General features: G+C 57.0%; 1 protein-coding gene and 1 long non-coding RNA gene across 2 annotated transcripts in view; one reads left to right on the top strand and one right to left on the bottom strand.

Moving 5' to 3' along the window:
• Positions 1–3,789: 3,789 nt before the first annotated feature.
• Positions 3,790–13,930, bottom strand: part of MYO15A (myosin XVA) — a 50,631-nt gene continuing 40,490 nt past the window's right edge. Inside the window, exons 59-65 of the mRNA XM_034989740.1 lie at positions 13,784–13,880; positions 11,959–12,119; positions 11,412–11,545; positions 9,551–9,684; positions 9,105–9,238; positions 7,790–7,930; positions 3,790–4,708 (exon numbers count right to left, since the gene is read on the bottom strand). Coding sequence (XP_034845631.1) covers positions 4,607–4,708; positions 7,790–7,930; positions 9,105–9,238; positions 9,551–9,684; positions 11,412–11,545; positions 11,959–12,119; positions 13,784–13,880 — 903 coding nt within the window. The 3' untranslated portion in view covers positions 3,790–4,606. The remainder of the gene's footprint in view (positions 4,709–7,789; positions 7,931–9,104; positions 9,239–9,550; positions 9,685–11,411; positions 11,546–11,958; positions 12,120–13,783; positions 13,881–13,930) is intronic.
• Positions 9,135–10,884, top strand: LOC118000144. The gene is made up of 2 exons (XR_004676391.1): positions 9,135–9,220; positions 10,388–10,884. It is a non-coding gene; the product is annotated as an uncharacterized LOC118000144 (long non-coding RNA).

Here is a 13,930-nt window from a genome sequence, read left to right on the forward strand (position 1 = left end):
TCGCATTCATGCCTGTCAATCAAGCGGTCGCCTTGGTTACTGCGTCCGTCACTTAATTAACTGCGTGGAGGGCGTCGAGGACCCCTGAAGGGTGAATGGGTGGCTATGGAAGTGCCCGAATGTGGACGCCAACGGAGAAAAGCCCTCAGACTGTTTAGGAAACTTCTCAAACCAGCAGAAACTTCTCACACTGCGGGGCCGAAAGCACCGGGTCTCAGCTCTAAGTCCAGACGGCGACGGCCGCAGAAGCGGGACTCGTTGAGGGGGCACCTCCCTGCCCCCAACCCCCGCCGCCTCCCCGCCGCCCGGAGTGGACGTTCCACGAGTCACGTCCCGGTGGCGGCGGGCGCGTGCGCAGCCGCGGGTCGCGCGGGGATTTGGCGTCGGTTTTCCTTCGGGTTAAAGATGGGTATAGGGGCTCCTCTTCGGAACGACGGAAGGAAACTCAGGGGGACGAGTAGGCGCACGGCGAAGGCAAAACTATAGCTAATCACTAGGGACAATTCCAAAGTTTGAAGCAGTGCGGGTGGACAGGGTGGTGGCGCGGGCAGAGGCGTGGCGGTTCCGCGCAGGGGCGCGTCCCCAGCTACGGGTTTCTTCTCGAGAACCTCCCGGGGCTCTCGGGATCGAGTTCATCTGTTTTGCTTGGCGTTCAAAGCCTTTGTTTGAGACCCTTCGGGCCTCGCCTCCTCTCCCCTCCCCGCGAACTCTGAGCGCCAGCCTCGCTCAGACATACTCCGTCACACCTCCTGGCCTTCGCCCAAGCTCTGTCTTCCTCTTGAAATGCCAGTTCCTTCCACCCATCTCCTTCATTTTGATTTTTTGAGGCTCAGCTCACCTCCCTAGCAGCCTTCCCAGATACTCACTGAAATGCAATGCATCTTTGGTTTCGTGATTTGGCCTTGGCCTCTGCCTTCAGCCTCACCTCCCTGGCCATTTTGCTCCCCGCCCGTGTGTCTCTGCATCCTCTCCACTGCCGCCCCCGCCCCCCAACTTGCCAAACACCAGACTGACAGACATGGGTTTGAAGTCCCTGGGCAAGGGGCTTACCCTCTCTGAACCTCAGTCTTGTGCTCTGTAAAATGAATAACCTTAGTACCCCCACATTTGGTAGCTGTGAGAACGAAACGAGGTCATGTATGTTAAGCAGAGGGGATTGCACACCTCTAGTCAGGGTCTCCGTTTCCAAACCGAAGGGCCTGCCGGTCCCTGTTGGGAGGTGTGGGTTGTGTCGTTGCTGGGCAAGGCTAGGCCAGCAGGGCCTGTGGGATGGGCAAGGCTGTGGTCAGGCGGCCTGGGCTCCTGCTTCAGCCCCGCCTCGGCCATGCTGTGTGAAGGCCTGGGCAGGGACCCCTCGCCTGCATAATGAGCAATTGGCCTGTGAGGGCTCAGGCCCTCCAGAAGCCCAGCTCCCACCTACCTCGAAACTGCCCTCTAACATGGGGGGGCACTAGATTCTGCCCACCACCTGCTTGACAGGGAGGTCATATCACAGTCGTGAGAAAATCCAGAGACTCCTGTGCAGCGCCCAGCTCCCCTCACCCAGACAAAAATGAGGCTCACCTCTTCTCTAGGTCTCAACAACCCCTCCCATCCCACACCCCCCATCCAAAGTTTCGGTGCGCTCCTTCTTGATTCTTCTGGAGCCAGAGCCCTCCCCTCTCTGAGCCTCACTGAGAGACAACACTGACTGTGGAGCCAGCCTGCCTATGTTCGAATCTTGGCTAGGTCACTTAGTGGTTACCTGCTTCATCTCTGTGGGCCTCAGTTTTCCCGTATATAAAATGGTGATAACAGTCCCCACCTCACTGGGGGTACTTTGAGGGTTAAATGAGTCAGTGTATGTACAATGCCTGGTACAGAGTAAAAACTTGGTGAGAATTAGCTTTTTAAAGGAAAAAAAGTCTTCCCCCACCCCAGACATCCATTTGTATCCTATGCTGGACATAATGATGACCCCTTAGGAAGTATTAGCTGTAAGACTTCTGTCAGTGCTTCCGGTTTACAAAGAAGGAAGCAGAGGCTCAGAGAGGGCAAGGGGCTTGCCAGAGGCCACACAGCTAATCAGCTAGCTCCACAGCCTTCAACTACCAAGCGAAGATTCTCTTAAAAGGCTTGTGGGCTCTGGGCAACAGGCAGCACCCCGAGGCAGGGGGAACCAGCAAGGGGAGTATGTGGACCCCAGAACCTGACCAAGTCTAGCCACTTGTCCCACATAGGGGATGCAATGAAGTCCTTCTGGTTACTTTTCAGTGCCCAAATATGGTGCATCCTGCCACACCCATCTGGGACCTCAAGCCTTTACCAGTTGACTGTCTCCGGCTCCCAGGCGACCTAGATCTTTCTCCTGTATTGTTCTCACCACACGCTCGGCTGGGAACCCCGAGGCTTGGTCCCTTCTACTCTGGATCTCCGCACACTTACCTGGAGTTCCTGTCTTTCTAGGTCCTGGCCCAGGTAGAGGGGCCTAGTGTGGTATCGCTACGGTGCCCGAGGGACACAGCAGGGTCTGACTCTCCTGTCACACCTGACTCTCCACTCTGCCTTCTGGGGATTGTGACCTCCTTTTACAAGGGCTTGAATTACTAGGTCCTGAAATCCCAAAGCTCTGGTGTTTGGGTTGTCTGATGCTATGTAGCAAACCACCCCCAAAACTTAGGCTTCAGTCCCCTTTCCAGCTCATAGATCTGCAGCCTTGCCAAGGATGGGCTGGAAGGCTCCTCTCAGTTCCATGCACATCAGTAGGGCAGCTCAACCTCGAGGAGCCACTTCCAAGGGGCCGTACTCACAAGGCCCACCTGGATTCTGAAACCCAGAAGGCCTCTCGCCCCTCACCTGTGAAACTTTCTCCCTCCACTATACCCCTCTCAAACCTTGTGTGAGCCATCCAGTGATGGGGACCTGGGGTTGGGGCTACCTAAGGAGTGTGGAGTTGGGGGGACAGAGTGACTGCAGCAGGGGTAGCCTGATGGAAAACGCACTCTTTCTGGCTCCTTTTCTACTTCCCTCACTTCCCAAATCAGCTACATGCACTGGATTTCTCTCAGTGGGGCTGCTTTGGGGGAAGCCACCCCGACAGTGTTTGAAAGTGGGACAGCCCCGTGGCCTATGTGTGAAGGGCTCTTCCTTGACCTTCCCTGTCTCAGGACAGCCTGATTGATCCCCTAGAGATGCCAACTTCTCCCCGCCTGTCACTACTAGCAGCCTCCGCACCACAGTTTCCCGGCTGACACGACAGCAGCCCCCGCTTTGGCCTCCCCGTCCCCTACGTTCACTCTGCTTTGTGGTCGAAATGACCTCTTCAAAGTCTGATCTGAGAGATTACAACCCTTCTCCCACCGAACAACCTTTGAAGGCTCCTCATGACTCTTGGGATGAAATCCTAAATCCCTAGGGTAGCCTGCAAGCCTGACTCCATCCATCCCTGCTGGCCTCTTCAGTCTCAAGTCCTCCACGAGTAAAGCCCACATGCTGTTCCCTCCCCTCATCACCTAGCTAACTCCACTCACAGATCTTGTCATGGTTTATAGTCCTTTCACTGTGAGCCAAGTCCCAGGGCTTGGCATTTGCCTCGTACACAGTAGGTGCTTAATAGCCGTTGAATGAGTAAATACATCTGTCCTCAGGCACCACGGCTCCAGCTACTTATGCCCTCAGATACCTATCCAGCCTTCTCCCAAGCCCAGTGCCTCCCTCCTCCCCAAGTTCCCTAAAGCACCAGCACTTTCCATCAACATTTATTTATTTATCCTTTCATCCATGTAACAAGCGTTGTGCAAGTGCCTACTCTGTGATAGGCATTGTCCTAGGCTCTGGGGGATACAATATGGAATGAACACTGTTTTCTCTGGAATGTTCATTCCCCTCCCCTCCATCTATTCCTAGCAAATGCCGAAACCCATCCTTCAAAACCCAACCCCTGTGTCCCATTCTCTGGGAAGCCTTCGCCAGATTGCTTCCTCCCCAGACTCTGACGTGAAACCTCTCTCCCTGCACTATACCCCTCTCAAACCTTGTGTGAGCCATCCAGTGATAGGGGCCTGGGGTTGGGGCTACCTAAGGAGTGTGGAGTTGGGGGGACGGGTCTGCAGGGAGAGATAAGGACAGGTCTCTGCTGGACGCTCTGTTCACGGGCAGTGAGTCAGGGGCTCAGCTGGGCCTCCCAATTCCTGCCTCCTCCCTTAGGCTGCTTTTCCAGCTACTCAGCAACTGTGTGGAGGGAGGAATGGCTGCCAGGCACACCCTTTATGTGCACAGACAAGACCAAGGGCCAGAAATCCAAGCTGAGCAGCGGTGCGGGGAGCACTCGAGGGCACGTGAGGGGCTGCAGCAGATTTGAACATCAGACCCGCAGTAAAGCAAATGCAGAGTCCAGTTTGACTAGACCATCGGTGTGGGGCTTCTCTGCCACAGGGGCGAGTTGGGGCCGGGCCCATACTGCGTATGTGACGCCCGGGAACTTAGGTCATTCGTCCTACCACCTCTTAGTCTCCCTACCAAGCGTCTGGTCCCTTCCAGGGGTCACTGGCCCAGAGAGACCCAGTACCTCCCTGGGGCCACACAGCAAGCCTTCTGGGAGAGGGCAGCTGGAGGGCCGGGGGCTGGGTCACAGCAGCGTAATCTCACTGGGGGGCAGCGTGAGCCGCTTCTCACGGGCACTGAGCAGGCTCTCCACGTGCACGGCCACCACCCGACACAGCTCCAGGCCCTGCAGGAGAGATGGTGAGAGTCCACGCGGCCAGAGACACTCCCCCAGCTCTCCCCTTGGGGTGAGATGTAGTTGGGAGAGGACTGGCGGGTCCCACCCTTGTCTCTGCCTCCCGGCTGGAAAGGGTCAGTAAGCAGGAGACCAGGCGCATCGGCCACCTTTGCTGCGTGTGACCGGCGTGACCTAGGGCTGGTGACTTCAGCTCTCAGAGCCTCAGCGGCCTCATCAGTAGGGTCTCGGTTTCCCAGGGCCTGCCTCACAAGGCTGCAGGGAGGATTCTGTGAGATTTTATTACATGGAAACCCTTTAAATGGAAAAAATGAGTCTAGTCGATAAGTGGTAAGTGTCTAGTGATGTGTTGCCATGGTTACCACGGGGCACCCAGGGCAGAGAATAAGCCATGGGCCAGCCTCAGGGCTCCCAGATGGCGAGGGGAGGAAGAGGCGGCAGAGAATTGTGGAAAATCCACCTGAGAGTGGTTCTCAGACCACAGGCGGCGGGGGCATCCCTGCAGGGATCTGCAAGGGGCCACGGGAGCTGCCCTGACAGAGGTAAAGAGAAAGGACAGGGACTGAGCCGTGACTGTGTGCCATGCACCGTCCCGAAAGTTCCTGCAGCTTACCCCTTCTCGTCCACACCGTATCCCTATGAGGCAGACACTTTTACACCCCATTCCACCGGCGAGGAAACTGAGGCCAGAACTCTGAAAACACTTGCCCCAGACCTCGAAGCTGGTAGGCAGGTGGTGGGGACTTGAACCCAGGGGGTAAGAGGCCCAAGGCCCCACTCCGAAGCAATCTGTGCTGACGTCAGCGGTGCCTGCCCCACGCTTGGGGGGCCCCCTCGGGGGATGAAATCAGGGCATGCATGATGGGCATCGTCCACTCCAGCCAATGCTCCAGCCAACCCTCCCACCCACGTGCAAAATGCGAGGCCTCCCTGGAGCCGTGGCCCCACCTGACAAGTGTGGAAACTGAAGCTCAGTAAGAAGTGGGGCGCCTTGACATCCCCCTCATGCAGCCTGTCAGAGGTGCGCGAGACGGGGACCTAGGTCTGTCGGCTGCGCTGCCGCAATACTCAGCATCACCTCCTCTTGGAAGCCCTCACTGACTACATCCCAGGAAGCTCAGCTACATCCTTCTCAGCACGGATCGTGGGCTACTGGAGAGATTCTTTGACTTGGGGCTCGGTGAGGGCCAGGGCTGAGAGGGTCACAGTGACCTCAGTTTCCCTGTAACCAGTGCACAGCCTGCTACGTAGAGATGTTCAGTGGTCACATGTTGAATCAATGAATGAATGCACCCCCCCCCCCCCCGCCCCAAACATGCCAGAGGCAGAGGCAGCTGCATCAAAGGGGTTGGGGTCTGCAAAGAAGTGGAAAAGCCAAAAAGGACCCATCCAACCATCCATCCTACCAACCACTTTCTGAGTATCTACTACATGCCAGGTGCGGTGCTTTGGACACAATGGAGACAAAACAGACACAGAGCTGGCCTCTTGGGGCTGGCATTTTGGTGGGGGAAACAGACAATATGTAAACAAGTAACTGATCTGCAAGCCCTAAGGAGTTCTACCAAGGTGAAGATAGTAATATATAAGGGAGAAGATCAGGGAAAGCTTCTGGAAAGAGGTGATGCTTGTGCTGCACCCAGATAAATGGAAGGACGGGGAGAGCCCTGGATCGAACCAGGGAAGAGGGGACAAGGAGTGCAAAGGGTCTGGGGCAGAGAGGTGAGGGCAAGCTTGGCATCAGGGAGCTGGAAGAGGCCAGGGTTGCGAGCAGAGGGTGGGGGGGTGGTGAGAGCAGAGGCCAGAGAGGTAAAGAGAGGAGGCGACGGGGAGGAAAAGGGCCCCTGGGTTAGGGCCCGAGAGTGCCTGGGAGGGTTCTCAAGTAAGGCCTGTTGGTCTCCAGGGGAGATGATGAGAGGTCAGGGCAGGAGACAGAAATATGGGGGCTGTCACAGCAGAGACGGTTGCCTCAGGGCCAGAAAGAGTGCGGGGCGAGGGGCTGAGACTTGGCAACATTCAGACATCATCCAGGGGAGGGGGCAGCAGAAAAGGAGCCCAAGAAGGAGCATAAGGTAGGTTCACTGTGGTGTGAGCTCAGAGAGGAAGGTTCTGGGAAGCAGGCCAGGCCAGAAGTAAGGCCAAGACTGGGGGTGAGCTTGGCAGGAGCGGAATTGGGGTGTGGTGGGAAGCAGACTTGGTCTGGCTTGGTCCTGAGTTGCAGCTCTCCAAGAGGTACATGGAGCCGAAAGGGCTCTTTTGTGTCCCTCAGAGGCAGGGCTAGGGTGGTGGGAGTCCCTCCCTCTTGCCCTGGGAGGTCGGCCCCTCCAAGGCAGGCCCTGGTGTGGGGGCCAGTCCTAGGCCCAGATCTTGAGGGGATGTGGAAGGCTGGCAAGGGCAGACATGTGTAGGCCCTAGTCCTGGTCCCACACCTTCCCTGGGCCTCAATCTTCTCTCCCCAGTGGGATGAGAACTCTCACCCCAGGGGTGTGAGACTTGGACAGGAGTCTAGACGTCAGCCATGCCTTTTAAGAAGCAGCCACAGTTGCTAAAAATATGGGAAGATACAGGGCAGGTGGACCTCAGTTTCTCTGTCTGTCACATGAGGACCCCACCCTCTACCCTCAATCCCAGGCCTCACCATCCATCTTCCAAGCCTCAGTCCAGGTGAGCTTCCTCAAACTTCCTGTGTCCCTGCCCTCTTACCAACCTTCTGTGGCTCCCTAGTGCCCTCAGGAGAATGCCCCGGATTCTTAGGTTGACATTTAAAGGCTTTTCAGACCTTCCCTGCCCTGGCTGTGTCTCCCCAGTTCCCCAACAAACTCCTCAATATTCTGCAAATAACCTGGGCCCTTTCCCATGAGCCTACCACTAAGATGCTTCATTGGGAGACCACCCGAATGACCTACAGTTTTTGCTCAGTTGGGTTAGCTCTGTCCCCAGCACTGGGCTGGATGGATGCTCCCTGGGGCACCTTGGACCTACCTTGGAGCCAGGCCCAGCAGAGAGCCTGGTGGGTGGAATGAAGGAGGGAGGGGCTGGGTGACAAGGCCTGGGTGCCGGGGCTGGACCCACCTGCTCCAGCTGCAGCTGCATGGTGCGCTGGGCCGCCACATCCCCCAGTGCAATCTCCACATATGGGTAGCTGGAGTTGGCCGTGGGTCGCTGGGTTCGAGTTGACTGGATCTCCTTCAGGGGGATCTTCACCATCAGCTCCTACAGGGAGAGGGGAGGAGATAGGCTTGTGGGTGGGACAGCCTCACCCACCCTTACCTCTCCCCTGCAGATCAGATCCATAGGAGGCAGAACTTCTGGGCTGGAGCACCAGTTCCCTAGGACTTGCTGTGTGACCTGGGGCAAGTCGCTTCACCTCTCTGGACTTCAGTTTCCTCACCTGTGAAACTGATTCCACAAATACAGACGCACCCATCGACAGTGTGCCGGGCGCTGTTCTGAAGCCTTGGGAGCTAGGGGTGCAGTAGGTGCCAGTGGTGCCCTGACCTTCCCTTCAAAGCTACTTCTCAACATCTGCCCCTCTTTGTCTGGAGCTTGCTTTCTGCCCCCAGGAGCAAAGCCCAAGCCCGTGCACAGAAATCCAAAGCAATGGGAGTTAGTGATAGAGAGCGACAAGGTGGGTAGACACCCCGGCTCCCTCGCCCCCAGAACAGAGGGCATCCTTCGAGGGGCGTGTTCCAGGCTGTCTCCAGCGCCAGTTCCCACAGCGGGAGCTTGCTGCTCACACACCCTTCCAGAAAGTGTGTTCCCAAGTTGTGTGAGACGTCCCTTCCTGGTCTCACTTCCTCACTCCAGTGTCTCCTAGAATCACCTGCAATAAAGTCCTAACGCCCCGTCCCTCAGAGTGTGAGTGTATTTGGAGACAAGGCCTTGAAAGAGGAAACGAAGTTGAAATGAGACCACCAGGGTGGGCGCAATTCAAATCCGACCCGTGTTCTTAAGGAGAAGAGGGAACTTGGACACGACGAAGACCCCAAGGATGTGTATGCCGAGAAAAGGCCAGTGAGGAAGGAGAAGGCGGCCATCCACACGCCAAGAAAGAGGCCTCGGGCGGGGTTGGGGGTGGAAACCAACTGCTCTCCGGCTTCGGGCCTCCAGACGGGGGAAGAATCAGTGTCTGGACCCGTGCGCTATTTACGTGAGCGCCCACCGCGGCTGACCTTCACCACAGCCCAATGGGGTGGGTTCTGCTGTTGCACCCATGTTCCGGACGGGCCCGTGAGGCTCAGAGCGGGGCGGAGCCGGAGCCTGCTGCGTGCAGGGGGCCCAGCTCAGCCCCCGGAGGTGGTGCGGCAGGGGGCGGGGCCGGGCGGGGCCGGGCGGGGCCGGGCGGGGCCGGGCGGGGCCGGGGCGGGGCCAGGCTCCGGCCACTCACGTGGGTCTCGGCGCTGAGGAAGTTGAGGCCATTCTGGTTGACGGCAAGGATGCAGGGGGCTGGCACCGAGGCGTTGCTGCAGCTCTGGACGAAGAAGAAGGAGGAGCCGAACATGGGTAGGGCGCTGATGAGGCCTGGGGTGGGGAGAAGAGGGGCGGTCGGTCAGGCTGCAGCCTGCGTCTTCCCTCGGAGGCTGCGTCCTGCGTCCAGCATACGTGTCCTCACCCCAGGGCTCCTCCCGCCTCTCCAGCACCCGCCACCCCCATCTGCCCAGGGCCGCCCAGAGCCTCGGTGGTGCCTTGGTGAACATTTTAGAAAGATGTTCTCTCCAGGCAGGTGCTTGGCTGGGCTAGCATCGAAAATGCCTTTGTGCAAAGAAAAAAGTGCCTCCCTCCCCACCCTCCAGGAGCACCCCTCGCTTATCTGCCCCAGCCGCAGGCGCTTACCCAGAAACTGGGCACGGGCCTGGTGGGGGCTGAGCGCCTGTGACTGCTGCTGGTGCTGGCCCAGCAGGTTGAGCCAGGCCGAGCCGGCCAGGGTGCGGTACAGCTGGGCCGGGATGTAGTCCTGCACCTCTCGCCTGCGTGTGGAGGGATAGCGGGCCTGAGTGCCCACGGTCACACGTGCCCTGCACGCGGTCTCAGTCATCCTCACCACGGGGCAGGTGTTAGGCCAAACCGACATGATCTTTGCACCTCCCCGGACGACTAAATGCTGCCTGTCAAGTGGGCTCACTCGGCGCCTTGGTCCATGGCAGGGGCTCCATGACCGTGGCCCCTATCCATGACCGTGGCCCCTACCACTAAGCTCCCTGTGTGAGATGAGGGGATTGAGGCTCCGAAAAGTTCCCTGACTGGCCCCGGGTCACACGGTGACTGAGTGAACTAGGGGGCCGAGGCTTGAACCCAAGGTGGGTTAGTCCTTTGTAGCCCCAATCCCCAAGGGGAAGCCCAGGCCATAGGGGTGAGACGCACTGGGGCAGGGGGAATATGCTGGTGGGGGTGGGGGGCAAAGTGACCACCAGCAGCAGCGGGTCAGAGCATGGAGCAGAGCAGCGTGGGGCTCCAGGCTGGACCCGTTGGGCCAACAGAGCCCCTACTCCAGTCCCTTCTGTTTGGATCCTAGTTTCCCCACCTATTAGTTGGGTAAGCTTCAGTAAGCCCTGTAACCTCTGTGGGCCTCAATTTCCTTGTCTGTAAGGCGGAAAATAAAGATTAGCTGCGATGATGCACGCAAAATGCCTTCCAAAAAGTAAAACTCAGTGATTTTTTTTTTTTTTCCAGGATTGGGATTATAGCTGTACGTGCTTCCTTCGCCTTTTGCCTAAAATTGGAACATAAAAAGAGTTTTACGGAGACAGCGTACCTACCTACGTTATCTCACTATTATTCATACCAGGGCTTCTCAGGGTGTGGCCAAGGGCCTGGGAGGTCAAAGCCATTTCCCTGATAACATTAAGAGCTAAGATGTTACTTGGCCTTTTCCCCTCCTGTTCTCGCACAAGTGGAATTTGCCAGAGGCCACATGACCTGTGAGATCCCAGCTCACCGACCGCAGAAGCACATCTGACCAGCTGTCTTCTGTTAGGCCAGTTGGTAAAGAGATGGGCAAAACGTAAACTCGTGCCACTCTCCGATTTTTTAGGAAAATACAGTTTTTTAGAAGTTGTTTGTATCGGCACATAATTTACATTGCTTGAGTTATAACTGCTTCTCACGTGTTTTTAGAACTACAATTATTATACAGTTATTTATACTGTTTAATACATTATCCTTATTTTTCAAACAAATATTTGAAGTCGTTTCTCAGTTCCAATTTTCAATACTGTAAGTACGACCCACATAACGAAAGCTCTTTGGGGTCCTATGTTTAAGAGCAAAAATGTTCTGAGACCAAAAGCCTTAGGATGACTGATGTATCACCTCTTTGGGGACATAGGTTGAAACGCTGCCTGACACCCAGGATTTATTTAAGGAATCTCCTATTGTTGGGGATTGAGGTTGTGGTACCGCGGTGAACGTTTCTGTGGCCGAATCTTTCTGCGTGGCCACAGAAACCTGTTTTTTTGTGCATCTCCAAAGCTTTTTTATCGTTCCATTTTCTCTGAGCTGTGAAGACCCACCAGACGCAGTGTTGCGGAAGGAGGCTGAGTCCCAGCTCACGGTGGGTGGTGGAAGATTTCGGCCCCAGGGCCAGGACCAGCCCCCGCCCCCCACCTTCCCAGCCAGCTTGGCAGATGCGGGTGCAGGAGCGGAGTGCTGGGGCCTGGAAGGGCCCTCGGCGGGGCGGGGTGAGGGGTGTGCTCACACACTGGGCAGGTAGGAGTGGTCCTTGGCCCGATGCTGCAGGGAGGCCAGCTTGGACATGTGCTGCAGCTGTTGCTCGCTGGGCTGACCGGCTGGCACGCTGCTGAACAGGCCCTTCAGGTAGTCGGGCAGGACCTGCGGGGGACAATTCCGATGAGGGGCTGCAGGCAGGCCTGCACTCACGCTTTCCTCTGAGGAAGACGTGAACACACGCGATTTTAATAGTTCCACTCCCGCCCGTTTCTGGGCTGGGGTGGCCGGCCACCCTCCTGGGCTTTGGGGAACACTGAGAGGCATGTGAGGGTGAGCGGGGAGGGCCGTGGCCCTGAAGGCCACATGGGAGTCCCCACAGTGGCCAAGGAAGAGTGTCATGGACATCTGCATTGCAGCACTCAGGAATGGCCAGTGGGCCGGGGATTCTGAAAACTGAGCATGCACCCAGAGTTGCTATAGCTGGGAAGGCCTCAGATGCCAAGGCTGTGCAGTCTGACTTCGCACAGGGGAGTGTGGAAGGTTCCAGAACCCCAGAGTGGACCACATGTGCTGACCTGGTTGTAGTGCATGGTCACGTAGAGCTCATTCTCGAACTTGAGTGGCTGATCCCAGAGCACACGCCGGAACCAGAGCATGCAGCCACCATCCACCTGCTCCATCTCCAAGGCCACGTCCAGGATGTAGGCACAGCGGCTGAGCGGGCACACGTGCTGGCCTGTGGAGAGCCGGGGGTGACTGCAGAGCGTACGTGCAGAGCCTGGGCGAGGCCCTTCCCGCTCCAGCATGTGGAGTCCTTCCTAAAGGGGAGCATGTGTATGGAACAGGGTGCCCTATGTCTGCAGAATGCTGATGAGCAGAGCTGGGAATAATTCCAGTCCAAGCTACAGCCTATCTAGGTCTCAGAAAGTGTCCTGGGTTATGCTCCGAGGAAGCCCAGCCCCTTTCCAGAGGAGGCTGGGGACAGGGAGAAGCACCACAGGCCGCAGATCATGAGACCCATGGGTGCTTTTCTACAGAACTCCCTCAGGAGAGACCCCTTGCCCAGCTCCTGGAATGGGTTGGGGGTGGGGAGGACTGGGGCCTGGCAATGAGGGGGTCTGAGTCTGTGAGGGAGGTTTAAGTTTTTCTTTCTTGCATTGACCTTCCTGCTCCCCATCCCACATCTTCAGTAACATTTTACCAAAGAGGGGGTGTGGCATGATGACAAAGTCCAGACTCTTGAGGCTAGACTGCCCGGGTTCAAATCCCCACGGTGTGACCTTAGGGAAATCCCTTAACCTCCACTGAATAATGGACCCCCTCCCCAGAGAGGTCCATGTCCTACTCCCCAGAACCTGTGAATATGTTTGCCTTCATGGCAAAGGGACTTGGCAAATGTACTTAAATTAAGGATTTGGAGAAGGGGAGATTATCCAGGATTATCGAAGTGGACCCGATGTCATCTCAATGGTCCTCAGAAGGAGAGTTAGGAAGGTGAGAGAGAGAGAGAGAGAAAGGTTTGAAGATTCTACACTCTTGCCTTTGAAGATGGAGGAAGGGGCCAGGAGCCAAGGGGTGTGGGCGGCCTCTAGAAGCTGGAGAAGGCAAGAAAAGGGATACTCCCCTAGAGCCTCCAGAAGGAGCCAGGCTTGCTGACATTTCAGGACTTGTGACCTTCAGAACCGTAAGATAATACATTTGTGTTGTTTTAAGCCACTAAATACGCGGTAATTTGTTATAGCAGCCACAGGAAACTTATTCAACCTCCCTGGCCCTCAGTTTCCCTGTCAATGGGGCTGATCACCGTCTACTTCGTAAGGTTGCTGCCGGGCTTAAAGGAGTTTTACAATTAAAATGCTTGGAACTGTGCCTGGGACACCGTATCTGGTCCATAAATGTCAGTTATGAGGACCATTTTGTTACCACTGCCCCGCCCTGTCTTAGCTGGACCCGGGCAGTCAGGACTGAGGACACACAGTTCAGAGCCCAGGCAGCAGCGACAAGGGCTGGGTGCAGGTGGCTGGGGCCGACCACGGGGGCAGGAGGCAAGACCACGGTCTAGAGTGGGCCGCAGATGGAAGGGGCCTTGGGCCGCGTGAGAAGGGCCAGGCGGGACCACTGTTACAGCCTGAGAGACAGGCGGGCCCCAGAAGCCAGGGCCTACTCAAGGAAACTTCCCAGGACGTGAGCTGCTTGAGGGCAGGGCCCATGGGCTCCCGCTGAGCAAGCCGCTGTCCTCCATGAACTTCCAGTCTGGTAGGCAAGACCAACGTCCAGAGCTGGGGCTGCTTGGCGCACAGGAAAGTTCTTAGGCATGGCAGCCCGGGGCTCCCTGAAGGAAGTGGCATCTGACCTGGGCCTTACAGGCTGGGCCCAGCGTCCCTAGTCCTGGCCGCTCACCTCGGTTGGTGACGACAAAAATGACATACTCGCTGAAGGCCTCGGGGCGTGTCAGAGCCATCTCGGCACAGATTTCTTCCACCATGTCCAGGGCCACCTGGAGGGAGGGAAGGGTGAGGCTGGGCCAACTGAGCCGATCTCCGTCCT

This window comes from Mirounga leonina, unplaced genomic scaffold, assembly GCF_011800145.1.
Source record: "Mirounga leonina isolate KUSES-001 unplaced genomic scaffold, KU_Mleo_1.0 Mir_488, whole genome shotgun sequence".
NCBI lineage: Eukaryota > Metazoa > Chordata > Mammalia > Carnivora > Phocidae > Mirounga > Mirounga leonina.